Genomic DNA, 17,510 nt, shown 5'->3' on the forward strand with positions numbered 1-17,510 from the left:
ATCTGTCCTAGCATCAGCCTAGTTGGCTGGGGATCTTCACAGGACCCTCTCAGCCAAAAACTCAACCAAATGCAACCCTGTCCATAGGAACTTCTTTAAATCCTAAAAGTGTACAGGTTGATGACAGTTATAAATAGAGTGAAACACAGGGTTAGAAGACAGGGACACATCAGAGGTGTTTAAGATTGGCCTAGTCTTTACCAAGAACAATATGGAGGATATTCATATTTCTAGACATACACACACACTCTCTCACCCTGTCTCTCTGTCTCTGTCTCTGTCTCTGTCTCTCTCTCTCTGTGTGTGTGTGTGTGTGTGTGTATGTGTGCTGTGTCATACAGGAGATTAGATCATAAAATGACAGGTTGAAAGTGAAAGGGTACTGTGGATTATTTTGCAGGTGGGTAAATTGGTGCTTAAAGGAAGTGGCTTGCTTGGGGCATTATGGCAATCAGTAGCAAACCAAGAGCCTGAACCCAAGTCCCCCCACTCTCAGTCTGGGGTCCATCTGCTGTAGTCCTCTTATTGAGGAGATTGTATGTCTGAGTTCACACACTTGCACAAAACTAATTCATGTGCCCTTCTCCTTTTCTTTAGGGCCAAATGCTTTCGGGGCAAAAAAATCCTTGGAGATTATGACATCAAGGTGGAACAGGTAATCAACATGAAGCCTCACATGATCTCCACCATCCCAGAGTGAGCCATCTCTTACTGTCCAGAGTCCCCCACTGGGTTCTCAAATGTGCATCTCCTGGCATAGGGCTTTTCATTTATTTCCTTGACTTAACAGTTCAGAGGCAAACAGTGTGGTTCTCAATAGTGTCTCTTGCAGTGCAGGGTTCCAAGATGAGGAAGCTAAGGGGAGTGTCTTCCTAGCCTACTGACCTTATCCCCATGCTGTTGGTGACAGTGTGATTCTGAGTGAACACATGTTTTAGGTTCATTGTCTGCCTACTTTGACCCTAGGGGTACACTTCAGAGGGAATCCATTGTTTTTACAGGGAGCTTGAAAGGCTGTTTGTTTGTTTATTTGTTTGTTTGTTTACCTTCCTCTGCCTCTTGCTCCATGTAATAGAAAATTAGGTTCTTTGTGGGGAGGAGATGGCCTGCTTAAATAACATATTTTCTAAGTAATAACAAGTTTTTCCTTCTCTCTGTGTTAGAATTTACAGAATAATAGGATACTATTACTACTGTTATTTGTTTATTTTTGCAACATTATCTCTCTAAGTGGCCCTGGCTGTTTTGGAACTTGATTTAGACTTGCAAAGATCAGCCTACCTTCTGATTCCAGAAAGCAAGGATTAAAGGAGTACACCACCATGCCCAGACTGTATTCCATTCTTAAAACAACTTGTTAGATAGTCTGGATTGATTAAAAAAAACAACAAACAAAAACAAACAAACAAACCTACCCATATGTTGTAGACTGAAGAACCAGAAACCCAGGCAAGGCAATGCTGGGTTTGACATGCTGTCAGGAACAGGGGAGACAGAAACCCAGCAGCCTAACCCAGAACCCAGGACTTCAAGCAGAGACTAAGAAAGAAGATGCTTGTCCTGGTCACATTCTGTCTCTGCAGAGAGGTGCAGGGGATGCTGAGCTGGGAATCAGAAGACACAGTGAGAGGTTCTGTTTGTTCAGAAAAGCCATGTAACGCTGCCATTTTCTCCTTTGATAGATGGGGAGGGTTCTCTCTAGTACCTGACTCAAAGGGTTTCCTTGAGTAGTGGGTGAAATCTAATGGATATGAAAAACAGAGAAACTAAATAGATGCTTGGTCTATGGCTGCTGCTGTGTGCAGGACTGAGACTCACTGTGTACTGTCACTCTCCAGGCAGAATTCTCAGAGCTTAACCTGGTGGCCCATGCAGATGGAACCTACGCCGTGGACATGCAGGTACTTCGGAATGGCACAAAGGTTGTCCGGTAAGAGCCTTTCTGTTCTTGGGGTTGCTGTCTCCTCTGTCTTGATGTGGTGGTTTCAAGTCAACTTGAGATAGTTGCACTATATGTTACATGGAAGTGCTAGAAAAGGCAGCTTAGTCTAGCATTGTAGAGAGCAACCTTAAGTTTCACAGACTCACTTAGAGGTAACTGGATTCTTAGGGCTGTTACCTACCCTCAAGTCAGGGTTGGTTTGTGCCTTTATCTCTCCAAATGGTATCCCTGGAAAACCAGGTCCTGTTGCTTTTTAAAATATTTTAAAGCACTTGACTTTCCTATTTATGCTGATTTGCTTAGATTCTTCAGAGTTGATAGCAAAGTCCGGCACTGAAAGCTTGTTCTTTTGATGCTCATCTCTGTATCCTGTCTTTATTTCTCATTCCCAACAACTCATGTGTCTGACAGGAAAATCTACTATTGAAGTAGACATTGTAGGTGGAAGAAAATGACCAGGTCCTGAGCACCCCACACCAGGTGCTGGCATGAGCACCCTGGTCTGAGAGGTGCTTTCTGGAGGGGATGAGAATTACAGATGGGAGAAATGGTTTCCGTTTGTCCAGAAGCTTAATATCACTTTAGGTTTTCAGAAATAAGTTCCAAGTTTTAGGAGAGAATAACATTCTTACCTCACCTTAGTCACAAGACCCTGGACCCCTAGGAGTCTAGAATCCGGGTCAGTGGCAGGAAAGACCAGACTGGGTATGTCTGAGACCTAACAGTAGAAAAGTGGGCCTGCCCATTCTGGATTCTGAAGAAGAACACAGGTAAAGCAGCTGCCCATTCAGATTTGAGGTAAACTTAGGTAGATCCACAACAGAGAGACATGGGTTGAACATGTTGTGGAGATGCATACCCAGGCAGGTAATGCATCATAGAGATGCACACACAAGCAGGTGGTGACAGAAGGAACAGCAGCAGGACTCCAGGGCAGGTGCCAACAGGGAACTCGAACGATTCTCATAACTGGAATAAAGGGTTGGGATTTGCTGTCAGGGATGCAGCTGGGCTTCAGTGTTCAACAGGAAAGACCTGATTAGGGGTATTGAGGCCTCATATCAGGTCAGAATACCCTAAGCAGATGTTATACCATCTTGGTAATAAGTTTCTGAATGACTGAGGAAAGCGCTTTAACCCTCACTACTAGAGCCAATCTCTGAGTTGGGTTGGGTTGGATCTGTAGGTGGGGATTGGATGGGAGCCTGGGCAGAGGACCAGGTAGGTCATTGTACATGGTGTCAAATGCTGAGCTGCAGAGCCTTGGGGGCAGATGCTGCCTCAAACTGCCTCTCTGGGAAGGTCTCTGACACTAGGGCATGAAGACAGGCAACCTAGTCTTCTAAAGCAGCTATAGCTAGGAGCTTTGCTGGCTAGAGGTGAAACCAGGAGAGCTTTCCCATGCATGGGAACATTCCGTCCTCTCAGTGTTTCCTGCAGCCCCGTTGCTCAACCTCAGTTCTGCGAAAAATATTTGCACCCCTCCCTAGCGTCCGTTTTGGAAGAATAACATTGGGAAGTTTGGCATCTGCCCTCAGCCAGCCTAGCTCCTTGCTCTCCTGGGGCCTGATGAGGGCATTGCCTATTTTAAGGAACAGCTTTAAGAAATTGAACAGGACATTAAGGCCAGAGATCTGGTAGTAGTGTGGTCTTCCAGGACCTGATTGGAGCACAGCTCTGGAACCACAGGCACTTCAGACTTCCATGCTTACCCTATGAGGACAGAGAGAAATCCCTTTCACTTAAGGTGTGGGGACCTCCTTCACATATTTGTATGCTAGGAAAAGATAGCATTTAGTCTAAAGGAATGGGAGAGATTCAGACGCATAGTCCTCAGGTCTTTGGAAAGTGTAGTGATAGTTCTGGATGGGTACATGCAGAAAGGAATACTAATGGGTCATGGACTAGGTGGTCACTGACATCTCTTCTCTGTCTTCGGCTTTGAAAATGTGTTACTTGAGGTGCTAGTTAATGGAAACTTGACTCTGTATTCTTACCAGGTCCTTCAGACCAGACTTTGTGCTCATCCGACAGCATGCATTTGGCATGGCAGAGAATGAAGACTTCCGCCACCTGGTCATTGGCATGCAGTACGCAGGCCTCCCCAGCATCAACTCTCTGGAGTCTATTTACAACTTCTGTGACAAGCCGTGGGTGGTAAGCATGTCCCCAGAGTACCTCCAGCACTCCAATAGTAGCACGGACTGAGAAGATCCGAGAGGCTTGTCAGCTGGGAGTCTGGATGGGGCAGGCCATCACAGTAGCGTATTACCAGATGTCATGGACTGTGTGATTTTGCTGCAGAGCAGACCTTTGACTTTTCTACCATGCTGTGCAGAAATCCTGTGATGAAAACCCTTTATGTATATAGGTCTTTCCTTGATCAGGAGCTACAGTTGTAACACTGCCTGCCTCTTAAAATGGGTAAACTATTGGAAAGGCCTAACACCAGTAGAGAAATTCAACTCATGTTAGAGATAGTTCTACCTATGTTTTAACAACCTACTTGCATGAATCAGACAGTAAATGTGAGCTGGAAGTTTCCTTTGAGGTAGTCAAGTCCTAACCCACCATGGGAGAGAAAAAGAAAGCGAGGAGCATAAAACCTCTTTCTGTATGGTGCCACCTTCTGAAGATATTCTACGTAATTTCATTTAATCTTCATGATAAGCTTACCAGGGAGGTATTATTATTTTCACTTTGTACAGAGAAATAAGACCCAGGAAGGATCAAGTCACTTGCCAAACTTACAGAGCCAAGATTTCTGTAAGTTGCACTGCCTGTCACACAACGTGAAGAAGAGCTGGCTTGATTCCCTCCTCCACAGTCAGTCTAGAAACCTTGGAGGGCTGTGGAAATGATTAGGCTGAGAAAGTATTGACAGAATGAGGCATGAGGGACCGGGATGCCTGGGTACTCCCTCGCTAGCTCTGCTGCCCCAGGCTGGCCTCACGGAAGGAAATGCTCGCCTCTAATCGTATCCTCTTCATCTTCTTGTTTTTCAAAAATCAAATTTCACACACACTAGATTGCCAATGTTCACCAGGCTTATTGTGACGTTTCAGAGCCTTACACCTCTTCACTCTGGGAGCTGGAGGGGTGTTCTATAATCACTCAGGCCCACTGATTCTGTTCTTGACGTTGCTGTCTTTTTACACTCAAATGGGCAGCTTTCCTGTTCTCTGGCTGCCAGAGAGACCTTCCAGTGTAGGAGGAAGAGGTGTGGACAAGGTCTGAGAGCTTCCAGTGTAGGAGGAAGAGGTGTGGACAAGGTCTGAGAGCTTCCAGTGTAGGAGGAAGAGGTGTGGACAAGGTCTGAGAGCTTCCAGTGTAGGAGGAAGAGGTGTGGACAAGGTCTGAGAGCTTCCTGAGCTCACTTGCAGCTTTTGCCTGTGTGTGGCCTGTGACATCTGGAATCCTACTGTTCTGCAAAGACGGGCTAAAAGAGTGGTGTGACTTGAGTGCTGCCTATCTCAGAAAACACAATGAGGTATCTATCAAATATTTTTCTGGGATCTGCCCATTTCTCCTCAGTTACGTGACCTTCCTCCTGAAATATGCTCTAACCCACCCCATCCCCACTTCCTGTCATAATTTGGTTCTCTCATAGCTACACAGGGTGATGCTGCTGGAATCAGCTTTAACTGAGTGATTTAATGATGTAACCCTGTGACAAACCATCTCATTTGTCTACACAATGTAATTAATCCTATATATGCCATTACTTTGCCAATATGATTATTATAGTTCCCTGATATTGAGACCTCCCAAACAAAATGATCCAGTGCTTCTTTTCCTAAACTGTGGCAGAGGCTAGAGAAGGGAGGAACAAAGATATCCCTCCCTCATGAGACCTGGGATCTGGTGAGGGGTCACATTCTCACCCATTCACAGTCCCAGCACATTGCCTTTGGCCTTGCATGGGAACAACAGGGCTTGTTGGCCACATACCAAGTTCTTCCTGTAGTCTCACTAAGCAGCTGCCACACAAATGACATTTTACATGTTGTTCTCAGCTTGTCAGTGGACGTGGACACATTTAATGACAGTGAGTGGAATGCCCCTCTGATATAACACTGGCTCACATTTCCTAAACTTCTTAGTGTCGGTGCTCTTGATGTGAGGCGGGCTAGAGAGAGCTGTGCTCTGCACTGGAATGACTCTGAGTAATGACTCTGCTGTACCCCAGACTGTCCAGGCCAGCCATGGCTTTTCAGAAGAAATAGTTCTGCCAGTGAAAACACCATTCAGAGAAAGCAAGAATGCCACCATCCCTGATTGCTCCAGGTGTATTCTGGGTACCTTGGAGATTGATGGACCTGGGTTAAACTAAAGCATTTAAAGTCTAAGAAAGAGAGAGAAAACATATTATTCAAATAGAGCCTGAAACCCCATTTCTTCAATGAATTCTGCCTTGAGTCATTAGATAAGTGGTTTAAAGAAGCATCCTTCTATTCACTGCCAACAACACACCAGCTCTCAGATTCTTTTTTTTTTTTTTTTTTTTGGTCGGCATAGAGGAAATAGCCCTTATCAGATATTACCTTTGTTTAATTGGTAACTGTGTACTTGCGACTTAATCTAAGTTTCCAAGGAGTTAGAGGTTTGATGCCAAACCCAGTACATTAATCAGACAGGGAATGGAGTTGGGGAGGGTAGAGTGAGCTCTCAGAGACCCAACTAAAGCCTGGGAACTGGCTGTCATTTTAGTCTTGGCTGTCCCAGGGCCCTGGGAGTCTGCCGGAGGCCTTCCTGGCATCTGTGTGGTTGTCTGTGTAACTCACCCACACATAGGGAAGATAGGGCCCCACGTCTTGGTGCCAAGCCAGAGTGTGGGCTGCAGCAGGACAGAGGTCTTTAGGCAGAACTGGCATCAGCTCCCTGGGGATGCTGGAGAGCCTTAGAAACCTGGGCAGAAATGGAAGCCCGCAGATCCAGGTGGGCAGGTAGGGCTGAAGGTCCAGGGAAGGAGGAGGAATTGTAGAGTAAAGGAAAGGGTGAGGGTCAGGTTGGATAGTCAGAGCAAACTGAAGAATTGATGGATGAGAAGGGCAATGAAGGATGCGGTGGACAAGGAACAAAGGAACCTGGGCATTCTCCCAGTATGGCCTCCATACCACACGTGCTCTGAGGCTTCAGCCGCAGTCTCCTCACATGCAAAATGGGAGACCTGGTGTGGACTCTATCTGGTCTCTTTCATCATTAATTTGATGATGACTGAGTACTAAAGGAAGTCTTAGAACCCTAAGGTTATTAGTTCTATATTACTGAAGGCTGTAGCACCCAAAGGCCCATGTTTCCCTGCATTTTAATAGAATCTTTACCAAAAACTGACCGTGATTTGATGTTTAGGGGGAAATACAATAAATGATGTTCTTTCTGATGCACAGTGTGGGAAGCAGATGGAACTGACCCTTCTCTGCTCATATCTAAAGGGAGTCTGGAAAGGATGGGCCTTTTGTCCAAAGGCTACTGTTGAGTTAAGGCTCACCAGAAGGCTCTGGTTTGCTAATAACCCTCAGGCTTAGCACACACACACACACACACACACACACACACACACACACACACACACTAATACCCTTACAGATAATGGGACCTAAACTTTGTAAAAAGGTCCTAGCTTTCCTGTCCCTGATGAGTGGAGGACAGGTTTGATCCAACATTGTTCCCTTGTAGCTGACCAGGCTATTAGTGGTTTAGAACCTGAACTGATGCCACTAGAGAAAAGATGCTAGATTTCCCCTGCTGCCCATGCACTGAGCTTGGCATTGTGGGATGGAGGTGGACTGACTAGGAAAGTCCTCTGCTTCCTGTGAGAAGAGCATTGCCTCTGTAGAATCTGTAGAATTGGAAAAGTAGATACTAAAGGATTGAATGAAGGATCTGTCAGTGAACCTGGCTGGAGAATGTGACCTTGGGCAGCTGACCTCTCTGTTCTTAGGGGATTTTTGGTTCTTTGTTTTTCAAAGGTCAAGGAGTACTGGCTGACTGTATACCAATCCAGCCTTTCATCCCCAATGCTAAATATTTGAACCTAGTTTTGTCCTCATCTTACCACATATAAAGGGGTCAAGTGAAGTCAGTCCTTATAAATCCAGTAAGTCCGTGCCAGGAAGATGATCTATATGTCTTCCCACTGACCCTCCAGTCTTCCTGAAGAACAGCCTCATTCATGACACCTCTTGTGCAGACTCTGCTGGGTCCATATAGCACACAAGGCAGCGTTTTTATTTATTTGCCTGGCGTGTTATCCTTCAGGTTTATCTCACTCTGTTACTCAGAACGACATGTGTTTGGAGTCTGAGACTCAAGTTTCAATCCTTGCTTCACATCTCTTCAGTTCTATTATTAATTTTTTTCTCAAGACAAGATTTTACCATGTCGCCCAACACAATGGCCTGGAGCTCACTCTGTAGCTGAGACTACATCATCCTCCTGCCTCCGCTGAGTGTTGTGATTACACGTGTGCTCTGCGCTCCCTGCTCCAGTTCTGGGAGTCAAGTGAAGTTCCCTACCTCTTCTCATCCTTGTCAATTTGAAAAAAAGATTAGGTGGAAATCATTAACAGAAGTAGGCCCTCCATGAATACTAGCTTTCTCTTTGCCTTCCCCAACTAAAGCGTTCGTCCTTGAGGAATCTGCATGCGCCTTTCCTTTCTCTGTATCATCAGTGTGTTTAACACAGTGCCTTCTACAGAGAAAATGCTCTACTTAATTTGATGAATTGATGTTTTGTCTGTTCCAGAAGTTGAGGATACACTGACATTCTTTCTTGTCTTTTGCAGTTTGCTCAGATGGTGGCCATCTTCAAGACACTGGGAGGGGAGAAATTCCCACTCATTGAGCAGACATACTACCCCAATCACCGAGAGATGGTAGGTGGCTAAGTGGAGCTTTGACTCTGCTGTTTCTACCTTAGCCACATGGTGACTCTAGAGGTCTGGCAAGAGCCTCAGCACCTCAGGCCCAACATGTCAGGTAGCTGTGGAGCTGCTTAGAGGAGCCAACGGAGCTAGATTCTAGCCAACAGCTTTTTGTTTTCCAATTCTGGGGACAGAGTAGAGAAAAGCAGAAACAAAGGGATTTTAATGTGAGAGAGTAACAAATCTGTGAGCCAGCAGTCTGGAGTTTCATTATTTTTGAGTGTAGCTCTAGCTTTGCCATGTGTCACTGGGCATGTTACATTCCCTCACCACATGTCAATTTCCCAACCATGCCAAGTGAGCATAGCTGCCCTTGACCAGGATATCTAATACAGTGTACACACAATTCCAAAGAGATTCCTCAGGTAATAGCCTTCTGGTAGGTGTAAAACCTCTGAGATAAAAGCTCTTGCTTCTGTCATTCTTCACTAGGCTTGTATTTCTTTGGCCACCTCCAAATGGTGACAAGGCAGAGTTAATCCTATTACTCCTCTGTGTCCACCCCCAGAAGTTCGAAGGAAAAGATAAATGGTTGATTGAAGGCTGTGAGGATGTTTCATATTGAGCAACCTGGAGGTTACTTTGCATCTTCCTCTCCATCCCCACCCCCTGCCCAAGCATGGTGTAGATTTTTACTGGATGACCCCACTTGGAGTCTCACTGCCAGAGCCTTCCAAGTGCTGTGTTCTGGGACAGAGATCATAGTTGGTCCCCTCCCACTTCTTCCTCCAAAAGAGATCTCCATCGTTGTATTTAAATCCAGCTCCTTCTCCCAGCACAGCACAGATGGCCCTGCTTACCAGTTGACCACACATCAAAAATGAAAACTGGTCCTGAGCTGTCAAAAAGAACTGATAATCTCTACCATCTTCCCAGGAAAAGGTTTTGGGGACATTGAGCTCTACAACTTAATAAACCAGAGAGGCTATTGCTAGTGTTTTTTTCATGTAGACAAACCAGGAAGACTTTCAGAGGTGCTGAGGAGCCTTCAAGGGCCTGGCACAGTGATAAGGGGACTGAGCTGGAGGGTAGAAACACTCTGGGGTCACAGCTGGCTTTCTCCTGCTGTAACACCTAGCAGCTTGAAGAAGCTTGAAGCAAGTGAAAGGTGTATTCCACACTAGCATCTTGTATTATCTCCCTCTCAGCTGCTACTGAAACTTGGCCTCAGGAAAAGATCACGATGAGGAAGATCGTGACGAGGGCACCTTTGTTGTTTCACCTTTTTTGTTTGTTTGTTTGTTTAAAAAGGAAGTTCTAAAGTAGGAAAAGAGACATTAGCAACCTAAAGGAGAAGTCCCCAGACACCAACAGAAGGCAACAGAGAAATTTAACCTGGAGGGAAAATGCTTGTTCTAGTATGTACGTTTTCTTTTCCAGAGATGTATGCCAACTGGGCCAGACCTTCTGTCAGCAAAAGTATCAGGGGACTTGCAGGACAAGAGGAAGAGCGGGCTGGCTGTTCAGCTCCCACTGTGTCCTTCAAGCAGATAAAAGTGTGTCAGAGAATTAGGCTAAGTTGAGACAGTGGGAGTAGGAGATCTGGAGCTTTAGTGTGTTCTTTTCACTTCAGCCAAACAGCCCACTCAGGATACAGTCAGCCCACCTACCATAGCACACATCGCAAGGTTGTACAACTTTATGACAGTCAGTCACAGCTTCTCCCTTATCATATGAGCTAAGAAAAGCCAGTTAAACAAAGCCAGAATAAAAACTCTCAGTAATAGGTATAAGCTAGACTAACAGGGTTTGGGAGACAGGGAAGAGGGGCTGAGGGCAAGGCAGATAAGATACCTTTCCAACCCTTGACAAGTTGTGAGCTGGAGATGTGAACAGCAGACACAAGCTGTCACATGCCCCACAGCCTCCATTTGCTGGCCAGGCCATCCACTTGTCATTTTCCATTATCTGGCAGCAACACAGCAGGTGGTGATGGTCAAAGGACCACAGAGAACTGGCTTGGTCTTCAGAATGCTTCCAAGGATGTGGTTCCTGGTCCCTACTAGGGCTGGATGATGTCAACGTACTCCTTCCGGAGGTGTAGGTGGCCTCGGTACCAGCTGCAGATGCCATCAACATGCTTCATGCAGACATAGTGCTGGGCCTGGTACCCATAGAGCTTCCGTTCCAGCAGCCAGTCCGTCCAGAGACACTCATTGGGGGCTGAGATGGTACATGGCACTGCATAGCAAGTGGTGATCTAGTCGTGATCACACAATATCAAAGTGAATAGAGTGTCCTCTCTCTGTTGCTGCCTTTCACACTTCTGTGTTCTCACGGCCATCTCAACCACTTTTGCTTTTCCCAGTCCCAAGCTTCCTCCTGAGCTATTCTCCCTATCTCCTTGTAAACAGTATTATCTCCCTGGTGTCACGTAGACTCAGCCTTGATAGGCCCTATTCTTTCTTTATGGTCAAATGAAAATCTTCCCAAATTTGTTATAGACAAATTAAAATTTGAAAATAAATAAATTATTACAGGGCCTAGAAGAGTACTCTGTCCTTCTGTGCTCCCTTTTCTTGTACCCCCCTTGTTTTTTTTTTTTGTTGTTGTTGTTTGTTTGTTTTGTTTGTTTGTTTTTAAAAGACAGTATCTTACTATGTTGCCCAAGCTGGGATCAAATTTGGAATCCTCCTTCCTGCCCCAGCCTCTCAAGTACTGCGATTACAGGAGTGTTACCACACACCTGGCTCAGATTTTCTTTAAATAGTGGTTTCGTATCATTTCAGTCTGCCACATGTGGTTGCTGGTGTCCCAGAGTACTTAACTCGAGTACTTTGAGGTAAGGTACTATGGACTCTTCTTTCCCACCCCCAACTTCCACAGCACAATGTCAGTGTAGGAAGTGAGTAAACACACATATGTGGAATGCATGAAGGTCAGGACCCTAAGGCTCTAACCTTGTCCCTCACCCACAAGCAACCTCAGAAATGGACATCTCCTTACTTGGCAGCCACAGTTCTGGTGGTAGTGATGATTCAGGCTCTCCCTCTGCACCAAGGACAGGTCCTCCCAGGGCTCAATGTAGTTGCACAGATGGATGAAGACTTTTCCATCACTGAGAATCTGGCCTTTGTGGAGAGAGAGAAAAGAGTCAAATCAGGGATGGCTTAGGGGCCCCAGGAGTCCCAGTCATTAAACAGCTCAGAAGAGCAACTTTTGTAATGGCCTTTTTTTTTATTTCTGTTGTGTGTATGCACGTACACACACATACACACGCACAGAAGTTATGCCCTATGTGTACTAAACACACATTGTACAACAGAGAGAAAACTCCAGTCTCAAATGGCTTTATGATAGAAGTGACAGTTTAGGACTCAGATGAATCCCTGTAACCTTTAAAGCAAAGACTATGTATGCATGGTATCTATACCGGGAAGAATTATGAGATCTGCTGAAGGTCTTTTCCTTTAGCATGAAGCAGAAAGAAGGTGGGATTTAAAATCTGACTGCAGCTTGTCACAGCTGGTGGTACATGCCTGTAACCTTAGCCCTCAGGAGACTGAGGCAAAAGGATTAAGGCTGTAGATCAGCCAGTGCTATGTAGTAAGACCCTTCCTCAGAGAAACACACAAAAGGAACAAGTAAAAGACCAAACAACAGAATGCCTGACTGCAGGGTTGGGGAATGTAGCTGAGTAACTGAGCACATGCTTAGCTTGCGAAAGGGCCTGAGCTAGATCCCTAGCGGAGGGAGGGAGGGAGAGAGGGGCAGACATCTCCTTTTATGTACCAGCTGCCTTGACCTTAAAGAAGGCCACAGGAACTTTTAGATGGAGGGTGGGAATGGTAAAGCGGTTGCTGAGATTAAACAAGAGAATGTATATAGAGTTCTTTATACAGTTGTAGGCCCATAAAAGATGTCCATTCCTTTCCAATATCCATACTGGCCTCTCTTGCTCCATTGATAGGTATATTGGTGAGTATTTCCCCATAGGAAAGTGCCTTTTAAAAACTCCCAAACTTGTCAAGTTTCTTCTGTCTTTCACAGATCTTTCTCTTAAGCAGCACAGAACTTGTGAACCCCCATGTGGGTGCTAGGAATTGAACTGAATCCTCCAAAAGAGCAGCCCATGCTCTTAACCACAGGATCACTTCACCGGTCCCATAGATCTGTTCAATACATCTTTTCCTCAGAGCCATCCATCACCACTCCTAGAACTTAGACACTCAACCATTTATTCACTAAGCAGCTACTTGCCCTAGTACCAGATGCAGAAATCAAATGACAGTATCTCTGCCCTTTAGGAGGGTACACAGAAAGTAGGCATCGGTTACTAGAATATAATTTCCCAGATATAAGAACAAAGTGCAGAAGAGGGTAGATAAAGGACACTGCCTTGAAGGGATGAGTGGAAATCCACTGTCAACCAAGTGCAAGGGCCTCTGGACACTGGAACTGTCTTGCACAAAGGCAGGAGGACAGCCACACACCCTGCCACTACAGGTAGTTCATTTCAGCTCACAGGAGAAAGAAGCAAGATGCCATGTCACTGATACATGACAAAAGGCTACAATGTCATGGTGTAACCTATCAACGAAGGGTTTTACTAATCAATCCCTTCTCCTGAACGCATGGGCATTGATATTGTTTTATAGAGTTATGTTTTCTTGCATGTCCCAACCTTTGGTTATTCCTGACCTTGAGGACAGAAACCCCATGCTCTCTTTTCCCTGACAGACCTCAGTGCCTCAGTGAGAATGAGAAACACAAAGGGGGTGCTCAGGAAAGGGATGGGGAGATGTAAAGGGACTGATCTGCTTACAAGGAACTTGGAGGGTGCAGTGGCTTGCCCCATCTCTGCAGAGGCTGCCTAGGGCAGCACAGTTCCACGTCCTACTTGGTACTAGGGGCCAAGAAGCCCCTTTCATTGTGTCCTCTGGTTCCTGTCACTCTTCAGGAGACATGTCTGGACTAGGGGCTCATTGAAGACTATGACCTACTCCCGAATCTCCACTCTTCTACCCAAGGCCTGTAGTATGGTCATCTGCTGGCTCCATAGATAGAGAGTAGAACTCCTCCCTATTCTCCCTGTGGGCTGCAGGTTTTATTTTCCACCTTGTAGGCCATTGTAGAGCCCACTCAAACAGTGGAGTTTCCCGGCTTGTTCACAACCATACCAGCACCTCTTTTCCTGAATTCCAAAATACTTCAGTATTGTATTCATTTATTCCAAGATTATATTCTTGGGGATATTGGATGGGTGGCTGATTTACTTTTCTGTCCCAATCAGTTCAGTATGGAGGAGGTTGGCCCAGCACCAGGTTCATGGAGGTAGAACTGTTAGGGTCAAGCTTATGCACAGGGCAAGATAAACACTCAGAAAACACATCCCAGAGATGTATTTGGGTTCAAGATACCAAAAATTGTGTACCATAAAACTTTCAATGGAACTAGGTTGGTAGAGCAACCTATCCTTAACATAGTGAAGTGGTGACCAGGATCACTAGAGCAGGGACTCCTGTGAATGGAAAGGGAGTTCACTGTTCCTCCTAACTAAAAGGCCATGGTCATGATCACAACTCTGTTTAGCCCCTTCACTTACCAGTCAAAAGATACTGCTTGTGACTGTTGGTTTCTAGCTTCACACCACAGAGGGAAGAGTCAAATGGCGTGTAGACATACTGAATATCCTTGGCCTTCTCGAACCCTTTAAACATCTAAAAGGCAGTTACAGAAGGGCAGCACTGGGTCAGGAGTGTAATAGGCATGGCAGCAGGTTAGAAACTGCTCATTTGTATCCAAACATTAAACAAAGCTCAAATTCAGACTTGGTGCACAGATGACCTTGCTGGCATTCATTCATTCATTCATTCATTCATTCATTCACTCAAGTCTACACCTTGATTTATCCCAGGGAGATGGGGAGGTCCCATGAACGAAGAGCTCTAGGACAGGATAGATAGCAAGTCCCCATCCTGAATAATCATTTGGTTCCCATGGGCCCAGCCCATACCAGCTCATATTCACTTCAGCACCTTCATAAAGAAACCAGAGTCCATTGCCTGACTCTTACCAGGTTCGTCCCTCCCATAGCACAAACCCCATCCCTTCATCAGCCCATCATGGTTCAGCCCTTGTCCTGCCCTCATGTACCTTTATCTGTTTGATTTCATACCGGATCAGTTTTTGAGTGTCAGCAGGGTCTTTGCTGGCAGGGACTACCTTCTCACTGGATATTTTGGCCCGTATCACTGAACAGAAAAAGGGAAACTTTAGCACTGTAGGAGTATGCCATCTGAGATCTGGATGGTCCGGGGTCCTCTGAGTGTCCAGGAAACTCTTGGTTCAAGTATTTTGGGTTCTTCACAGTATGGCACATTCGAGAGAAGGGACTTGGAATTTACTCTGCAGTGGTTGCCAGCTTTAAGCCCTTCAGGGCTATTAGGTCCTCACATTGTATTCTTTTGGCCTTTTAACCTATTGGTTTCCAGAGCACAAGTTCTCCGTAGCCCTGGTTGTAGTAAGAGTAGGAGTCCCTTCAAAGCAGTTGGTGTGGGACTCATCTGTCTATACATCTTAGAACCTCATAGCTCACTAAAAGTAACAGTAACAAATGTTCATTGAATTTGTAAATGTCCTAATTCTCCATTGAGGAGATTCATTTCTTTACATCTAATCAAGAACTGTATCTTATTTTATTTTTCAGTATTGAAGACTGAACCTAAAGCCACATTCATGACAGGCAAATGCTCTATCATTGAGCTACAGCCCCAGCACTGGAAAGTCTTTAAAAAAAAAAAAGGATTTTCCTCTCTGCCTGAACTTTCGCTAGGCACAAGGCTCATCGAAAGGGCTCTCACCCTGTAGAAGTCTTGATCTAATGGAGAATACCTTATTTAAAAAAGAAAAAAAAAAAAAAGCACCTACCACAAATAGGGAACAGCAAAGAATCAAGAAGCCTTCAGAAAATGAAGGGTGAATAGTAGTTGCCAGGAATTTAAAGTTGTGAAAGAAGGGTATCCAGGCAAGGGAAGACAAAGGTAGAAAGATGTGTCCTGTGGGGGCACCTTGGCAACCTCAACTGCAGGCTGGGAGACAGGTGTTATAATGCAAACACCCCTTGCATCCTGGAGTTCTAGAAGTTACTTGATAGCTCCAGAGACAGCTAGGTCCTACCAAGCTGAGCTGATAAAACTACTCGAGAGGTCCGTGATAGAATACTTCTACAAATCAGGCTTTGCACTTCCAAGGTCAATAAAGCAATACCCATTTCTGACTTATCAGCTGTTACAGGAGGCACCCATACATGAACTGAGCTCCACCCCTTCCCTCAGACTCCGGGTCTAAAGCTCTGCCCAACACCACGTTTCCTACTGGCAACCCCTGCTGTGGTCCTCAGGACCATGGACTCACCTAGAGCCGAGTGGCAGAAGTGCTGCTGGGGGTGCGCAGGCGCACAGCTGCACGCCTCACCCCGTCCAGGGGGCCACAGCAAAGCCAGCAGCCTCAGCACCAGCGCCCAGCTCAGCGCAGCCAGGGGACTCCAGGGCATGACACTGCAGAGCCCCAGCTGAGCTCGTGGGGTCTGCCTGTCGTAACAAACAGCCCCTCCAGGACTCCTCCAGAAAGCTTCGTGCAGCCCCAGTCTTTATGAGGTGGCTTTAGAGCCAATCACGCCCCCATGGGCTCCTCCCTCCTTTGGCACCAGGCCACCCACAGCCACAGGACCCAAGGCCCTCCTGACCAGACCAACAAACCCAGTTGGGAAGTTGCAGAGGGAAACCTGCAGATTCCGAAAAGAGCCTGGAAGTAGAGGAAGATTCTGCAGTTAGGGGCAGAGAGATAAAAAAAAAAAAAAAAAAAAAAGCAAAGACCAGTGAAGAGACTTAGAAAAGGCAGAGAGATGAGGGAGAGCACTAAGAGCAAGAGCTAGTGAAGGGAAGCATAGACACAGAGAGACACAGGCCAAGTCAGAGGCAGACAGAATTACAACAGGCAAAAGAGACAGTGACAGAGGAGGACAGACCCCTTGCTGAGCTGCATACTGGGAGTGAGACAAGCTACTCAGGGTTTCTTTCAGCTGCAGGAAGTGTTTTCAATGCCCTATTTACGAGGCTCCAAAGCAACAGCAAACAGTCAGGGAACAGGACAGAGAAAGTTGGGGTGTGTGTGTCTTGGCGCTGTCAGCCAAGGGTGGGGGTGGGGGCTGTGGGGGGTGGTAGGGAAGGATGTCAGAGAAAGTAGCCAGTGCTTTCAAACCCTTTCTTACAGCCAGTGCCTTAGTTAACCGCTACGGGGGGGGGGGGGGGGGGGGGGCGGGGGGCAGTTCTTTCTGTGGAGCTTAAAACAGGGGTGTCCTGTAGCTCAGGGCAAACTTTGGACCTCAGAGCGCCTACTGCACATCATTGCCCAGTGGAGACTGCCATGTTGCAGAAGGTGGAGCCGCTTAGCAAACAAGCCAGGCACTCATTGTGACCCAAGCCTTGTCCACTGTTTGTCAGCAAACTGCTCCAAGAATTTGAATGAAAAGAAGCTCGTGGAATGGCTGCCCGGGGAGGGTAGGAGGCTGGATCCTGATTCTGACTGCCATTGGGTCTGTTAGTGATCTGGGCCTCACTGGGCCCGAACTCTTTTCTCCATTAAGTAGGACTGAACTATACGATTTGTCCCGCTCTTCATTTTACATTTGATAGTGATGTT

General features: G+C 46.1%; 2 protein-coding genes across 6 annotated transcripts in view; one reads left to right on the forward strand and one right to left on the reverse strand.

Moving 5' to 3' along the window:
* Syn2 (synapsin II) overlaps nucleotides 1–17,510 on the forward strand; it is a 147,725-nt gene that overhangs the window by 100,515 nt on the left and 29,700 nt on the right. For 2 of the 3 annotated variants that reach the window (NM_001111015.1, NM_013681.3), the window contains exons 2-5: nucleotides 598–655; nucleotides 1,839–1,930; nucleotides 3,943–4,099; nucleotides 8,730–8,819. In NM_001111015.1, coding sequence (NP_001104485.1) covers nucleotides 598–655; nucleotides 1,839–1,930; nucleotides 3,943–4,099; nucleotides 8,730–8,819 — 397 coding nt within the window. Of the gene's footprint in view, nucleotides 1–597; nucleotides 656–1,838; nucleotides 1,931–3,577; nucleotides 3,690–3,942; nucleotides 4,100–8,729; nucleotides 8,820–17,510 lie in introns of those variants that run through there. The other variant, NM_001326560.1, reaches the window with a different exon arrangement.
* Timp4 (tissue inhibitor of metalloproteinase 4) lies at nucleotides 9,028–16,789 on the reverse strand. Of its 3 annotated transcripts, none has more exons than NR_151459.1 (5): nucleotides 16,224–16,789; nucleotides 14,986–15,061; nucleotides 14,413–14,527; nucleotides 11,814–11,938; nucleotides 9,028–11,067 (listed from the first exon to the last, which is right to left on the reverse strand). NR_151459.1 is itself a non-coding variant. In NM_001356406.1 (5 exons), the coding sequence occupies exons 1-5, from the start codon at nucleotides 16,360–16,362 to the stop codon at nucleotides 10,950–10,952; spliced, it is 576 nt and encodes a 191-aa protein (NP_001343335.1). In that variant the 5' UTR covers nucleotides 16,363–16,789; the 3' UTR covers nucleotides 9,028–10,949. The 3 variants fall into 3 exon arrangements, 2 of the variants coding, with proteins under 2 accessions (NP_001343335.1, NP_542370.3); NM_001356406.1 differs by having other exon boundaries at nucleotides 9,028–11,048; nucleotides 14,964–15,061; NM_080639.4 differs by having other exon boundaries at nucleotides 14,964–15,061.

The sequence above is a fragment of the Mus musculus genome, chromosome 6 (assembly GCF_000001635.26).
Source record: "Mus musculus strain C57BL/6J chromosome 6, GRCm38.p6 C57BL/6J".
NCBI classification, from domain to species: domain Eukaryota; kingdom Metazoa; phylum Chordata; class Mammalia; order Rodentia; family Muridae; genus Mus; species Mus musculus.